The sequence below is a fragment of the Barbus barbus genome (assembly GCF_936440315.1).
Source record: "Barbus barbus genome assembly, chromosome: 50".
NCBI classification, from domain to species: Eukaryota; Metazoa; Chordata; class Actinopteri; order Cypriniformes; family Cyprinidae; genus Barbus; species Barbus barbus.
In genome coordinates this window covers 10,671,876-10,689,754 of record NC_136728.1, presented here as the reverse complement: position 1 = coordinate 10,689,754, position 17,879 = coordinate 10,671,876, and the positions used below count along the sequence as shown (strand labels likewise).

The following is a 17,879-nucleotide window of genomic DNA, read 5'->3' as shown; positions in this document are numbered from 1 at the left end:
TCTGAACACCATGTCTTGAAAATCTAGGCACCTAAGAACAACATTTGTTCCTTTAGATATCTCACAAGACATTGGTAGGACATTGTGTTATCTTTTATTGAATAAAGTTTATCTGTATTTACTCTAGTTTTTAATAGTTCGATGAGGTTTCAAAAGTCTGAGACCACTCTTGACGCAACTTTTCTGTTTTAAAACTCATTTATTTAAAATCTAATTTCAGATTAAAAGAAAGAAAATTCAATGAACGCTTCACTTCAAGCTCCCTGCCAGAAGCTATGCAATGTTAAATCTTCAAACAGCTCTAGCGCAGCCTCCATCCATCATAAACACACACACCTCTTCTCAGCCTGATTTGTGATTTTCATTACTTCTGCAGGCCTGAATGTTGTTGGTGTTTATCTCAAGTGTTACATACAGCATGCTGGGAGAATATATTCTGATTTGCCAAGTTGGATTTTGCAGTAAATGCAAGAGTCTAGTTAAGTGTGTGTTAAGAAAGACTTATCTAAAGACTTCCAACATCGATTATATCTCACAAAGACTGTTGGCCAAACTGGAAAAATATGCAAAAAATGAGAAAAGCTCTTATTATGCAGAGCTGGGTACAAATGCCTCAATGAATGTTTTAAATACATTTAGAATTAGTGCAGTGTATGTATGTATGTATGTATGTATGTATGTATGTGTGTGTGTGTGTATACATATGTGTGTGTGTGTGTGTATGTATGTATACATATGTGCGTGTGCGGACGGACGGACGGATGGATGGATGGAACATAGGAATATATATATAAGAATCCTGAAATATGTATTGCAGTATTCTTGCATCACAGGAATAAATTATATTATAAGACAATAGAAAACAGTTATTTTATTTTCACAATATTACTGTTTTACTGTATTTTTGATCAAATATACACAGCCTTGGTGAGCATATGAGATTTCTATTAAAAACACTAAACTATGTTTGGATTTGGATAGTTCAGCCAAAAATGAAAATTCTGGCATTAATTTCCCAACCTCATGTGGTTTCAAACCCGTAAGACCTTCGTTCATCTTCTGAACACAAATTAAGATATTTTAGATGAAATCCGAGAGCTTTCTGATCCTGCAGAGACAGCAACGCAAATGACACATTCAAGACCCTCAGAAGAGAAGAAAATGTTGAATAAAGTCGTTATTTTTGTTTTCTTTGCACACAAAAATTATTCTCGTAACTTCCTAAAATTAAGATTGAACCTCTGATTTCACATGGACAATTCTAATGATGTCCTTTACCTTTCTGGGTCTTGAATGTGTCCGTTGTGTTGCTGTCTATGGAGGGTCAGAAAGCTCTCAGATTTCATCAAAAATATCTTAATTTGTGTTCCTAAAATGAACGAAGGTCTTACGAGTTTGGAACCACATGAGGGTGAGTAATTTTTGGGTGAACTAACTCTTTAAAATCTTACCAACCTCAAACTTTTGAATGGTACTACTGGTAGTGTATTGTCTACATTAATACATTTCAGTGATCCCTTTTATGATTCTGAACCAATTACTGTTCAAAGTCAAATCTGAGCAAAACCACTTGAGAAGCACTGATCTAGTCGTCAGCATTTGAATATTCAAATAGCTTATCTTTATCAGAGTTGTAGCCTCACGGGCAGAGCGCAGAAAACTACAAATAGAGATCAAGTTGACGAGGCAAAGATAGAGAGAGAGTGGGAGTGTGAAAATGCGGAGGGAAGAGAGAGACGGTAAAAAGCGAGCGATGTAATAGCCCCGCCCCCTTTCCAGTTTATATATGTATGAGGGGGCCCTCTGTTCGACCAATCAGCTTGCAGCGAACGCCAGGCAGAATTTGCCTGTCCCCGGGGAGACTGGAGGGAGTGAGTATCACAGACAGATGGATGGATACGCGCTTCTCCGGTCCTCAGTCCGCGGTGCGCTCAGCATCCTTTCCAATACAGCCGTATGCAGAAAGACTCCACATCTCACACACATGCTCAAATAAAGCTAAAATTAATTTGGATCTAGATCTCTATAAAACCCCCGCAAGTCTGGAGCTCGATCCCGCGGTTGAGAGGGAAGGAATATATTATGCGCTTCAAACAAGGAATCTCATTCTCTCCGGTAAGCGCGGCTCTCTCGCTCTCATGACTCATGAGCATCCTGTGTGAGGGGGGATTTTAATAGTGTGCCAGTGCAGGGGGTTTAAAGCCAAACATATCGTATGCGCTCAATTAATATCAGAATCACTTCTAAATGTATATTTTTATCTTTTGTTTTAATCATTGCTATGTTTTTGATCAGAAAGCTCTGCGCATACATGTACTCTACAGGTATCATGGGGAGGAATAACTGTGAATCCAATAATGTGATGGATCAAGAGGAAATATTGATTTATGTCTCCCCAAGTTACTGCAAGGGATTTAAATTTTTTTAATGTGAGTAATACATAGCAATTATAAAGTAGGCTATATACGTTTATTCTATCACCAGTTTGCATTACTATCATTCTGGGAAAAAAAGCTTAGTAAAAGTTATCAATAGGCTATACTTGCACAATGAATGTTGTATTATCAAAATTGAGAATTTAGACAGCAACTTTTGGCCAAACTATTTTTGCACATAGGCTACTCATCTGGATGTTACCTAAACGTTATCATAGCGTTAAAACAAAGGTTTAGTATTATTTCTGGACAATTAGCTTTGTTCATGCACAATCACCCCTCATAAAATGGTCTTATCAACCTTGCTGTATCGCTGTGTGTAAAATTTGTGACCGTCACAGATACTTTCAAGTGCTACAGTGAAATATGACAAAAATATTTTACACCACAGCTCATACAGCACCTCACTTTAACAGACATCACTCGGCTCTGCTTTAAAGAAGACCTGTGCTATTCTTCAGCCTAAATACAGGTTATGTTTGCTTGCTATGTCAGATGGTAAAGGAGGTTATTATGCGGCAATATAAAACAAACTGGCGTGAGTTTCCTCAGCATAGTTCATGTAGTTTTGGAATAGAACAGTTAGGGATCTTATAGCCTAGTAGTACAGTTGTATAATAAAAACATTTGGCTTCTCTTCTGGTATGCGGTTACAAAGTTTGTGTTTTTGGTTTGGATTTAAAATGCAATATAATGGAAGATAAAAAGGGACATGGAAGGAACCAAAAGGAGACATGTATTTGGTCTAAGCACCACTGATTTATGTATTTGGCATGTATTTGCTCCTGTCTCATGTGAATGAACAAGGTGTAGATGGGAGCGTAGAGATGAGAGAGAGAAATCGATAGGGAAAATAGAAGAAAAAAAATGTGAACGTCTTGAGACAGGGCTGAAGAATATGCGACAGAAATAGCTGATATATCTATAGGGATTCTGTCAGCAGTGCTGAAGCGTAATTAAGCGCGTGGTGTGTTCGCCAGCAGTGCGGAGCAGGTGAGAGCTGTAGGACTGTATAACACACACACTCTCTGACGGTGCCTGTGTCAGTGTAGTATTTTAGCTAATTATACTTCACACCAGGCGTTTGAAGTGACACCGTGTATTGTGATAGGAAACAATGCTGATATATTACAGCACACGAGGGAAAACACACTCATGTAGTCAAGCTCATAACTCATGAAGTAAATTTGGTTATCTTGAACAGTTTGTGAACAGAATACAATTAAGGAATAGAACAGAACAGAACAGAATAGAATAGAATAGAATAAAGCAAACAAAACAGAATAGAATGGAATAAACTGAATGGAACAGAATAAAGAGCAGGAAAAAATCTGAAAACCTAGCAGAACTGAATACAATATAACAGGAAAAAAGCAGAAGAAATATAACAGAGGAGAACATAAAATCATAACACACTAGTGGATAAACAATAAAATTAAAAGAAAACAGAACAAAAGAGTAGAACAGAGCAGAATATTAAAAGCAAAATGGAGTATAACAGGGTAAAATAGAACATAAATTAGAACCAAATAGAACAGAATACAGAAAAATTGAATAGAAATACACCCATAATAGAAAACACAATAGAACTGAATTATCAAGATAAAATAAAATTAGACACAGCAGAACAGAATAGACCAAATTAGAAAAGAGCAGAAAAGAATATTAGGACTGAGCAGAGTAGAATATAATGACATATATAAAACGGAGCAGAATTGGTTAGTATAGAACAAAACAAAACAATTTACTACTGCAGAATAATAATAAATAAAAACAGAGGAGAAAATAACATACCACATCTGCAAATAAACAGAATAAAACAGAAAAATAGAACAAGAGTAGAACAAATTAGAAAAGAGCAGAACATAATATTAGGATTTAGTAGAATAGAATGCAATAGAAAAACAGAACAGAATAAAACGGAATAAAACAAAACAACAGAATGGAATACCACAGAACTGAGAAAAATTGAATACAATGGAAGAAATTTAAATAAAAGAAAATACAGCAGAAAAGAACAAAATAGAATAATGTATAATGAAACAGAACAGAATACAATAAATGAAAGAAAAATCAGAATAGAGTACAACAGAATATATTGAAAACAATGACCTAGAACTGAATAGAATAAAGTACAAAACAGAGCAGAACAGAGTAGAATTGAACACAGAAGAAAACAAAATAGAACAGAGCAGAATATAGAACAGTACAGATTATAAAACACTATAGAATTTAAAAGAGAACACGACAGAATCAAATACACCTGACCAGAGCTGCCTTTCCTAAAGCATTGCAATAAGCCTAAGAAGATCGTAGAACAATTACCACCAATGATCTCTACAAAGCTTTTGAGAAACAGCCCAGATCAGAACAGACTTGAACATGGCAGAACAGAATGAGACAAAAGCAGAAAATAACAATAGAATTGAGTAGAATAGAATGGAATGCATAGAACAGAACAGAATAAAAAATCTCAACCAGGTATATCCACAGCGTGATAGTTTTACATGGTGGTGGTGTTAAAAGTCAACTTACAGAGATAATTAACTTCAATTCAAACACTGAAAGCAATAGAACATTTCAGATGAATCTGTAAATGAATTAAAACCAAAGCAGAAGGCAAAATAAAAAACAGCTGAACATTGCCTCTTTGTTCCGACAGCTAATATTTCTGCTATTGAAGCCAAACTAGAAGTGGACCTGAAACCACGCAGGTGGACCCACACGGTCAAGGGCTAAATGTTTAATCCATTAACTTCACCGTCACAAGAGTCTGCCGCTGCTGGTTTTTAAGTATTCTGCCCACCACACACGTTTTTCACTCTTGCTTTCAGTCACTGTGCGGTATGAAACAAAACCTGAGCAGCCCCCTCAGATCCACCCCATTCCCTAAACGCAAACCAGAGGGGAAGGCATTTCGCAGACTGCGTTACGCCATCGTAATGTGACAAGGTGTCACCTCCAATTCGTGATGTCCTGCCACACACGCTTCACTAGGAGTGCTGCCCCGCTGCCGAAGTACGGCAAGATTTCTTACCTCGTGAATAAAACATAGCGCAGCAAGGCCACTTTAGGTGGTGTCTGTAGCATTAGACGAGTGGATGGAAAAGAGAGAGAGTGTGTGTGTCTATGTGTGTTAGTTTCATGAGTACTTTCTCTAAAGGAGGCAAATCATAAATGTTTCAGGTAAAGTGGTTGGACTCTTGACTCTAGAAAGGAGCAGTTGTCAACAAAATGTTGTGATTAATGCAGATAGACAGAGGAACTGCTGTCGGTACTGTTCAGACAAAACACACTACAAATTTCCACTGAAAACTTCCTTAGAAAAGACTAGCAGTGCTAAACGCAAACAACATCTTTGACAGCTATCCCTTAGCCAATCACCACATACTTCATGTTTAAAATATGGTGGAATTTTGGAGATCTTACTGTGGGAATACCAACATTACGTCCAGCTTTGGCTTCCAGCTTTTTGGCTGAAAATTCAGTGTTGTTACTAATAAGAATTCATTAATTAAAGCTATTATATATAGCTTTTAGATTAAATATTAGATTACAAACTTAAACTTGAAAGAAGACTTGGCAACTAATTGAAATAAAAAAAGTTGAAGTATTACAGTAACTAAAACTGAAATTTAGTAAATTTAGCTAAATATATATATAAACGAATAGAAATGACAGAAGCAAAATTTGAAACCAAATTTCTAAAACATAAACTAAAATTAGAAAACTAAACCAATTCAAAATATTAATAAATACTATGATAAAATATACAGTAAATAAACCTGAAATAACAATGTAGAATTGTTGAATCACATGAGCAAGAGTGTTGTACTAAATATCTGTTCATTTTTAAACAATAGTTCAATAAGTTGAGTAATGCAGGACTTTTTCACACCAGTGTCTGCAAAATGTGCAGGAAAAAAGTAAAAAATAAATATAAATTAATTAAAAATGCATTAAATAAACAAATTAATTTAATATATATTTTTTTTAATTCTTGAGTTGAATCACATTATGAGTTGAAATCAAAATTATAACTGAAAGCCACAATTTTCTTTCAAGATTGTACACCTCTCAGTATTCTAATTATGGGTAGAAAAAGAACACAAATTAATACAAAGTATGTCAAAATAATACAATGTAAATATTTCCCAAATAATAAATATTTTACACACATTTAGAATACTTTTTGATTAAGACATTCTGACTTTCAAAAACAAGTTTCAAGTTAAATTCAAGACGAGCAGCAATAACTGTTGTATAAACCACAATTAATCACTGATAAAATCCTGTCATAATAGTGTTTACGTTACATTATATACATCTCTCCAGATACTGTGTATCTGTGTGCATGTGTAATGCATGTGTCGACCCATGATGCAAGTGAACAGAGCAGAAATAGTCTGCTCTTTTGACCCTTTCCAGCATTCAGCTATAGAAGCACTCTCTACCATTTCAAACCCCTGTCACACATAATGAAGTGAGCACAACACTCATGAACCGCAGCTGAGGGCTCTCTTAGTTAAGGAGGACACATACATGAACAAATCAAATTAGTGTGTGTGGGCATCTTTAGCGCTAAGCTCTTAACAGAAAATCGACAGAAATGGGAAAGATGGAGAGAGCAAGCGAGATGTGTGTCCTTGTGTGTGTATCAATACTTGTTCACACTTGTGTTCAGCTCAGTGCATCCATGTTGTGCTTGTCATAGCAACAAAGAACATGTTCTCTGCAAGTAATGTCAGTTCATTATCTGTTAAATAAATGAGTATTTCAGAAAAACAGCTTTTGAAGATGATTTAAATTCTGAGACAAATTTGCAGTTTAAGTCAAAGTGAAGACATTAAAGTCTCAAGCAGTTATATATTATATACGATGGATGAAACTAGACATTTTAATTATTTATATATATATATTTATAATAATTTTACACACATACACACAGTGAAACTAATATATATTAGGTTATCATATATATAATATATATTATAATATAAATATTAAGAAATATTTTTGATTGTATTTATTTGACATTTATATTTAGAAATATATTTTATATATATATATATATATATATATATAGAGAGAGAGAGAGAGAGAGAGAGAGAGAGAGACACACACACGAATAAATAAAAAATTAATTCAGAAATTTATATATTTATTTTAAGAATATACATTTTAAGAATTTATTTAATAGATAGATATATAATTTTATTTATTTTATAAATCTATTTATTCATTTTTGAGTTTAGATATTTATATTTATATATAAAACCCTGACATCTACAAAAATTAAATTAATAAAATAAAATAAAAAATTGACATCTTTGCAGAACTGATTTATGTCTTTTTTTATCAGTTATTTTATTAACTGATTCATTAAAACAAATCAGACTTTCTAACACTGTCTATATTGTCTATAAATAAGAGATGAAAATAGGGGAGCACAGCTGGTTATCTTGCTTGGCTGTAAAACTGTGCACATAAAATGTAACATAAAAACAGTGATGTTTTTGCTATTTTTCTACTAACTGCTTGTTGAAAAGCCACTGCTTTTAGTTAGTCTCTCCTCAACATGGCAACACACCACCTAATTCTCATACATCAGACAGTAAGCAGCTTCTGAAATAAGTTTACAACCTCATAATTCGTACGGTCGTTCAGATGAATAGTGATCTTTGCACAATCCTGGCAAAAAAGCAGACTACAGGACCAAACAGATGGCTATGCAAGGAGAAAGGAGAAAAAAAATGCGCCCACCTGCTTGGGTTGACTCGCTGCCATAGTCGGACTAACATAAGCACACTGTCCTACAGGAGTTCTTTTGCAAACCTGCTCCTATAGTGATACTGACAGCTTCATCTAGCACAGGCAAGCGGCTTTGTGCTTTCTGTCCTCAAGGTTGCAAGCCAATCATAATTTCAACATATGGAATAAGATCTAGCAAATACACAGAGTTTCTGTGTAGGCACCCAAATTTTTATATTTATATTAGGGCTGTCTATCAATATCATTGAACATAAATCTTATCACAAACCTCACAGTGCACAGCAATCCATTTTGCAATCGAATTAACAATCTTTCCAAGACAGAATTAAAGTGCTGTATTTTAAAGACACCCTGTCAATTTGATTAAAAACTGATTTAAATGCTGTGTTGAAAAACACAGACCGCATCAGTTTTCGTCACTATATAAAAGGTTAAAGAGCAACTGACTGGGTTGCTCACTGTGTAATGCATTCAGATATAGTTTTAGTCAACCATACAATAGGTACAAAGCACAGAGTAAATTTTAAAACATCTTAATTAACTTACTGTGCCCACTGGCAGCTGCCAATGAAATACAAAATGCAGTGGTTATCACTGAGCCCTTTGGGATAGCACTTCATTGCGAAATAATTGCCCCTCTGTGCATTCAGCTGGCTTTAATGTCTATTTATGAGACAATAAAAACCAATGTTAGCAAATGCCCTTAGTATGCATGAATAACACGTTTGTAAGAAATGCAAAACACAAATTAAATGCGCTATGTATGACAAGAATCAGTTGTTAAATTGGCTTTCATATAAATGCGGTTAAAGTAAGTTATTATATTCACAGCGCATCATAGCGTAGAAATGAAAGCATGTTACAACAGATTTAAGTGTCTGGCCAGTCAGTCGCCAAATAAAGCTCATTATCTCACAATTACAAAATGATCTACGACAGAAGACGGCACTGCATACTGATGCTCTTATATGCACAACCCAGTCATACACTAAACAGAATGGTTGTGATGTATGCAGATGTTTTTAACACCTGCCCTCGTGCACATAAAACCTCCTTGACATTTGAATATATTGCAAGAGCAGTCCCAGTGGCCACATGATAGATGTGGGGAGGGTAGACATATGAGGTCAAACCAGCAATAATGTATTATTTGATGGCACAAAAAAGCAATAATACCTTCACTCGTATGGTCTAAATATATCATCACGCTCCTAAATGGCAGTACGGCTCTTCTTGACGCTAATGTGTCACCGTATTAATTTCCTCTCTCTCCTGTCTCTTATCTTCCACAGATGGGAAGTGACGAGTGTGACTGATTGAACATAATAACGATGGCAGACAAGTGGTCCACCCCCCACAGGAACCTGAGCTCACCCTGCAAATTTCCACTTTCCCTGTTTCCATTCCCCTAAGGATACACTGACCTTCACATATGCAGCCTGCATGACAACCCAAAACAGGGTAAATTGAAAGGTTGCTACTCTCTGCCAAGGACGACAACAGGCGAACTTGCTGCTTTGGGGGACTTGCCATCAGCAGAAATACGCCCTGTTATCCTAACAAATGATTCTGTGACTGTGAATTTAACGCCTCTAACACCAGACCCCATAAAGACCAATTACAAGCTGAAGAGAGTAGGACCAAGATGAAAGATTTGCTGTTTGCAGTTTGTTTGCTGGCGCTGACTAACTCAGTTCAGGCCTCCGAATGGAGGGTTGTGTGCCTCAAGCTGTGCAAATGTGAAGTCCGGCCCTGGTTCTCTCCCTCGTCCATGTATAATGAGGCTCCGACTGTGGACTGTAATGATCTAGGACTTCTGTCTCTGCCGGAGAGGCTGCCCTTAGACACACAAGTACTTCTATCGCAGGCCAACAACATCGCAAAGATTGACAGTCCTTTGGACTATCTGGTAAACCTAACAGAGGTAGACCTATCTCGAAACAACATATACTCATTGAGTGATGTCTATCTAGGTCACCTTCCACAACTTCTGTCTTTGCACTTAGAGGAGAACTGGCTAAGCAGCCTTCATGATAACTGCCTTGCACACTTCCCAAACTTGCAGGAGCTCTATGTTAACCATAACCTTCTCTCCTCGATCAGTGCGGAGGCTTTCCAAGGACTTAACAAGCTCTTGAGGCTCCATCTTAATTCAAACCAGCTGAGGGCCATAAGAACAGAGTGGTTCCGGGATCTTTTCCAGCTAGAAATCTTGATGATAGGAGAGAATCCAATTGCCAGAATACAGGACATGAATTTCAAGCCCCTTATCAATCTCCGCAGTCTTGTGCTAACCAGAATGAACCTCACTGAAATCCCTGACAGTGCCCTGGTTGGACTCGATAAGCTGGAAAGCGTGTCATTCTATGATAATATGTTCCCAAAAGTACCTCAAGCTGCTCTCAGACAAGTGCGGAACCTCAAGTTTCTGGACCTTAACAAGAATCCCATAGAGAGGATCCAAAGGGGTGACTTCGTGGACATGATCCATTTGAAAGAACTTGGCATTAACAGCATGCCGGAGTTAGTTTCAATCGACAGTTTTGCTGTGCACAACCTACCAGAGCTGACCAAAATCGAAGCGATGAACAACCCCCGACTTTCCTACATCCACCCGAATGCATTCTCCAAACTCCCGAGGCTCGAGTCCTTGATGCTGAATAGCAATGCGCTCCGGGCCCTTCATCATGTGACGGTGGAATCCTTGCCTAACCTTCAGGAGGTCAGCATGCACTCCAACCCCATTTACTGTGACTGTGTCATCCGCTGGATCAATATGAACAAGACCAAGGTCCGCTTCATGGAACCAGACGCCCTCTTATGCGCAGGGCCCTCCGAGTTTGAAGGTCGACTTGTCAAGCATGTGCATTTCCGTGAAATGGCAGATATCTGCCTGCCAGTAATATCTCCGGAGACCCTTCGCAAGCAGGTCAATGTGGGTGCCGGGGATTCAGTGTCTCTGCACTGCAGGGCATTTGCCGATCCTGAACCTGAGATCTACTGGGTAACACCTTCAGGAGAGAAGATTTTGCCTCAGATGGTTTCCAAGAAGTATCACCTGCATCCTGAGGGAACGTTTGACATTTATGGCATCACAGAGAACGAGGCTGGGCAGTACACCTGCGTGGCCCACAATCTCATAGGTGCGGACATGAGATCCGTCTCGGTCGTAGTAAACGGGTACTACCCGCTGCCGGCAAATGAATCCCTGCACATCCAAGTCAAAGGGACTGAGCCACATTTGGTGAGGATTTCTTGGGTGCCACCCAAGGGCAGTCTTGTGTCGAATATTAAGTGGTCAACCACATCCCAGCAGCGCTCCTTGCAGTTCACCGCCCATGTGTTGTCAGATGTAAAAGCGTTCAACCTCACACACTTGCATCCACTGACGCAGTACGAGGTGTGTGTGGAAATTACAGACCTGCAAAGTAGACATTTGAAAAACTGTGTGAATGTCAGTACAGCTGAGGTTTCAATTGGAAAAACTGATGATGGTTTCGATGATGGATTGATAATCAGCATCACTGCACTGCTTCTGATTGTGTCCGCGGTGGCCTGTTCGTTCATTTGCATGTTGCGGAGGAGTGATCACCTTTACAGGAAATTAAGGAATCAGCAGTCTGAGATATTACCCTCTCACATTAAACCAATCTGGGGGTCAAGGGCTAAAGCCAATGATTCAGAAACAGACTCCAAAAATGCCATTTGAGAGAAGAGCAATGTTTTGGGATGCAGTGGTCACTGGACTATGTGTCTCTAATATCTCTCTCAATCTGATACCGACTCACACCACTGGATCATTATGAAACGGATTCTGTGTGGTTTGTGGTCCAAGACATTTCTCGCTAAATCTGACATTGATTGCCAAAAAGCCACTAATTGTTCAAAATGTCACACTTCACTGGTGAGCATGAAGAGAATCGTTATTTCATGCGGGATCAAAGAACAGCACATGAAAGGTTGTGCTTGACTATTTACACAGAGCGCAAAGCCTCAGTGGCAGAGTCTTTTTATTGTGGGCTTGTAGCAACACTACTTGTGCTGTGTCATTGGTTAAATTAACAATGTCAAGTTTATGATGGACTACGCATTGTAGAATAGATCATAACAGGACACATGTACGACACTTTGTGATAAAATACATTTATACAGAAAATGACAACTTGTTTTCATTGTAAGTGTTTTACAATTGACTAATTAAACTGTCAACTGAGAAGACATAAACGTAAAGAAACAGAAGAGATGCACAAGATGAAAAGAACAATGTGAAGTCACAGTTAGATGAAGTGTATGTGAATATACATCACATACATACATATAACTTTACATACATATAACTTTAAAAGCCTTTTAATGTGTCAAAAACCCTTGCGTATTTTAACCAAAGGCTATATTTCAGATAAAAGTAACTTTTTGATATTTATAGAAACACAATAACAGAGGCTGGCCCAAAAATCGAATGTGCCTGGGAAGTTGAAATACGAGAAAATTGTGGAAAATGAGGAGGTGGAGTTTTTCAGTGTGAGGGTGGGGTTTGTGGGAGAAAAAAATTCACAGAACTCATTGACTTTAAGTCACATTATCTTCTCTTTCATTAAAAATCCAATAGGAATTCCAACGCTAAACTCCCACAGGTGATGAATTGCCGTCACAGAACGAATGATGTGGAGGATTTATCAGACTTGCATGCTCATATATCACTGGGGGTTTTAGCACCCAACACAGGGGCTTTTAGAGTTGGGCCATTTGTCACCTACACAGCAGCTAAATTATGCGCCATTATAGCGGTAGGTACCGAATAGGTCAGCAGGAATGAGCTGCATCTGGTCTCTCTATTTCACAGTGAGCCTGGTGAGACGGACACAGCAACACCTGTGGTTCACATTGAGAGGGCAAGCAATGAGCCAAAAAACAAAGGTTAAGGAGAAGACACCTTACCTAATTCAATTCAATTCAATTGTTTTATTGTCTACCTAAACTACTGACCTCATGAGGCAGTTTTGACATGCGTCATAGTATTTTTTTGTCATGTTGACGCAAAATTATCAGTTTAAAAAATACAGTTTTCAACTATGTCATGTAAGAACTTCAACTCATTAGCTCATTTTATTTATATAAGTCAAAGCTTATCATTAACGGTCTTCAAGTTGGATATTGAGACTTTCTGAGTTGAATTAAAAACAGCATTAGCAAAGATGGACAAATGACCACATGAAGTGATAGAGGATGGTAGAGAGTGCCTCCTGCAGGCTGAAATCACAAGAGGCCAACATGAGACTCATTCAATCAACCATAACTTTCATCAAGTACAAGGACACTATAGACTAGCATTTGCCCCATCAAGAAAATCAATTCACTCTCCATTAATTTCCAACCACATAACGTCACAATTAATATAAGGTATATGTCACACTGTGTGTGAACAGGAAGACGAATTACCTCTTAATTAAGTTATGTGCTCAGCAACTGAGAAAATGAGCAAATGGGCTAGTTCTTCAGGAACATTAGTTCAATTAATCTTGATTATCTCACCTATCACAGTGTTTATGTCCTTCTTTCCATACGGTCACGCCATGATCATATGACTCAAAATAACTTTATTAATTGGCTAATACGATGAACTTCGAACATCAATTTCAAGCTCCACCTGGTTTGATTACTATGCAACTCAATTACAAGGCTTTCGGTATGGGTATGTGCCATAGCATCAAGTTAACACTGGCACCCAAATACAATGAAAGTTAAAGCGATAGTGAAAAATGAAAAATAAAAATTAAAATTCCATCATATCTCATCCTGATGTCATTTCCAAATCTCTCTGAATTTTATGAAATTCTCTATGAAACTCTATGAAATTTCTGTGGAACACAACATAAGATTATTTGAAGAATGTTGGTAACTAAACCGTTTTGATGACCACTGACTTCCAATGTATGAAAATGTATGAAGACATTTCTCAAAAACTCTTCTTTTATGTTCCCCAGATGAGTTAGACTCAGATTCAATCTGACTTTTTTATTGTTTTATTGACCTTTCAACATCATCACAGGTTCTTAAAGACGACTGTCATTAAAAACACTGAATTATTTTACTGTTACAATAAAACATCATTACTCAATAGACCAACAATTTAAAAAACAATAAAAATGACCAATACTAAAAATACAAAAAATATCATATAAAATCCAAAATCTAAATTTACAAGGTCCAATTCTAAAATGTACTCATTTAGTTTTCAAAGTATAATATCTGATATTCAAGAAAAATGTAGTATAATGTAGTAGTTAATAAATTAACCACAAAATAAAATATGCGTTATGCATTTTTATTCATGCAGAAATATGCATGAATCATATAGAAATTACATATATCAAATCATGTATTTCAAAACACACGCGCATGCACGCATCCAGAGCAATATATTCTAGAAATATTCTAGAAATTTTATACATACATTCATAATTCGAAATAAATAAGACACACACAGACATCAGCCTTCGACTTGTACTGTAAAAGTCAGATTTAATTAGGAAAGATATTAAGACACGACTGTGCCTCTTGGCAGAGCTGGGAACCTTGTGCTTAGCGCTTCACTTTGATGGCACATTTTGTAATGAATAATTTACCTGGTTCTAATGACCCTGTAAGCCGACCCGTTCAAGCAGCGCCATCGTTCTGAACGAGGTGATTACAGCAGTGAGCCAATGTGAGACGCCAAGATTAGAGAAAAAAATGAGCACAGTTCAGAGGGAGGTTAGTGAGAGGCTAGCGGCAAACAGCTATTGTATTAGTATTCAACCAAGCTAACAAGTGTTCTTGGCATTGCCACTGAACAGGTGTTTCATCTTTGTTTAATGACGACTGAAACACCTTTTTATATAAAAATTGAATTAATCTACAAATGACAGTATGGGGCACGGATGTGATCGCATGCCAGTTTGTCAATCTGTGCAAGGATGAAATAGAAAAGACGGGCATGTTTGGACACAAAACCACTACAGCAACCCAATAAAAACAATCAATTCACAGAGAAATCATCTCTAGGAGTCACAAACATGACAAATTTGCTTGGTTTCATCAACACTCAAATCAATCAAAAACAAAACCTGACAGCCAGAGCCCTTATAATGGCAAATGATATGTAAAGTGAATTATCAATACCTTTCTTATTGCCTTGATTCGCCCGGTGAATCCTATTTACAGTTCATGTTACTGCATATAAACAGACACATTCCATGACAATAAGTATTAGGACAATACGTGACCAAAACACATCCACTGTCCTTTCACTCATTGGCTTCACAATTTCTGTAGAGTCGCTGACTGAATCATGCAGGGAGCTTGACAGCTGCAGGCAAGAGCCGATGAGATAAATCTCTAACATTAAAATGTCAATTTATGTCAAGACTGATTAACAGTGATTAACAGTGCCATATCAGTTCCTTACAAACAGATGGTAGTGTTTGTATTGTCACCTAAAGCTGTATATGAAGGATGAACTTATAATTTTGAAAATGTTGTTATAATTATAATGTATATGCTTCAGAGATAAATGAATGAATGAATAAAAATATTAAATTATTGTATACATTAAAGTTACTTTGGTCGGAGATGGCAATGTACCTTTTCTACAAAAAATTACAGCAAGTTTTTTTTAAACTATTTGTCTAAATGTGCATTTGGCGTGAATTCTTTATTAAATTTCTGAAGGTGCTGTAAGCTGAATCATATAGTTTTATTTAAATTTTTTTCAGTTTTCAGGTTAATTTTAGTTCTGTGATTTTTACATTTTTATTAGTATTTTATTTATTTTTTTATATTGTTATATATTTATTTTATTTTTCAGTTTTAGGTGTTCTTTATTTCCAGTTATTCATTTTAGTGCTTCAACTTAAACTTCTTTCAGTTAGTTAACAAGGCAACTTTTCTAATTGTCGTTTAAGTTTTTCATCAAATAATTTATTTCAGCTTTATTTAAATTTTTAAAAACTGTTTTTATCAGTTTTAGTTGAAACCTGCAATACTATAGAATTTTATACATAATAGCTAGTAGTTTTATAGTAAATAACTTTTTTCAGTGAATTTATTGTAAATTGGACAATGAATGATCTTGTAAATATGATCTTTCCAACATAACTTGAATGCACTCTTAGTTTTGTGTTACAGTGAACTTTTAGAGTTCATTTAAAGAAAATATTTCTGTACTGCTGTTTCCCACAAATCCTTTTCTATGTGCAGAAAAATGTTTTTTTTTTTTATGTCCTTCTGAAACTAAAAGGAAAACTAAATGAAGGCTGATATTTATGCGCCGCATAACCATTGAAATTATTGTTGACATTTTAAGGGTCTGAAAAGTAAAGGCTTTCAACAGGAAGATTAAACAAACAATGGCTGATGGACATTGTTTAAATATTTCATGCTGGAATATAAAACGACTATTACTGTGCAGTGCTGTTAGCCAAACTCACCGTGTTTCAGTGATAGGATCCACCGCCTGACTCTAATTCTGTAACTAAAGACCATTAGCCTTGACAACAGACACAAAAAAATAGACATACGTAAAGCATGTCGCCCAAATTCGACACAGGTCATGTCTTCCAAGGCATCATAGTCATAATACAGATCTGCTTCATGCACCCCTTCACATAATAACACTATACATCACTCCACTTCCCAATAAAAACAAGCTCACACTTCATTTTATGTGCGCTCATATTTCAGAGCCGCTCCAATACATGAACAGATCTACTCTACTTAAAGAGGAAACGCTGTATGATTTAATGCGGACAGACTTTTGCACTTTCATTTGGACGAGGATTTGTGATATGATTGTATACGTTAAGGGCTGCTGTTACTCGCCTGATGAAAAAGGCAGACGATTACACGGTGCAGCTACATTTCGAGCACAACAGAACAAACTCCATCACCTGTGAAAAAACTATAACAACAAAGGAGAAGTGTGAGAAATTCAGGCTTAAAATCACAGTGAGGTACAGCGTGACAGATATGGCTGAGTAATTCTGCTTCTGTTCTGAAGCAGTGATGAAGAGTTGATGTCTGGCAGTGCTGAGGTACAGATGGCTAAAGCTTCATGTGTCGGTCCGTCAGTGTGATGGAGGAATGACACTACATCTTTACTTTGCTTTTCTTTTAAAGCACGTAGTTATGTGCATCTAGACTTTATTCTGTTGGTTTCAACAGAACTGACCGCATGAGATAATACTCTTTATAAAAATGTAATATGACAGTATCATGGAATAATGATGGTATCAGCTGTGATATCATTGCATATCATGGTCGCAGATTTTTCATTAGACAAAATAGTTGTGTGTATATATCTCCATATATCTCACTAAAGCACTAGTGAAAATGCACTTTTTAAATGTTATGTATTTTTTTATTACACATGATATCATTTACATAAGTTTCAATATAATCATTATTATATTAATTATATATTGACTTTTTAAAAAAAGCCTTATTAATTTTATAATAATAATAATAATAATGTTAAATAAGGAATATTATATTGTATTGTATTGTATTGTATATTATATTGTATTGTGTATTATATTGTAATATTATATTATATTATATAAATATTTGATTGAATGTATAATCAGTAATGGAAAAATTGCATTCAATTCGAAAAATGCAAAACAGAAGCATTAT

The 17,879-nt window shown here is 36.3% G+C and overlaps 2 protein-coding genes across 3 annotated transcripts in view; one reads left to right on the top strand and one right to left on the bottom strand.

The window, feature by feature from the left end:
* Positions 1-17,879, bottom strand: part of LOC306868026 (mitochondrial inner membrane protease subunit 2) — an 85,731-nt gene that overhangs the window by 6,378 nt on the left and 61,474 nt on the right. The gene's annotated exons all lie outside the window — the stretch shown is intronic.
* LOC306868024 (leucine-rich repeat neuronal protein 3-like) lies at positions 1,868-12,359 on the top strand. Its single transcript, XM_079413997.1, has 2 exons — positions 1,868-2,115; positions 9,500-12,359. Exon 2 carries the CDS (start codon positions 9,853-9,855, stop codon positions 11,914-11,916), a length of 2,064 nt encoding a protein of 687 aa, XP_079270123.1. The 5' UTR covers positions 1,868-2,115; positions 9,500-9,852; the 3' UTR covers positions 11,917-12,359.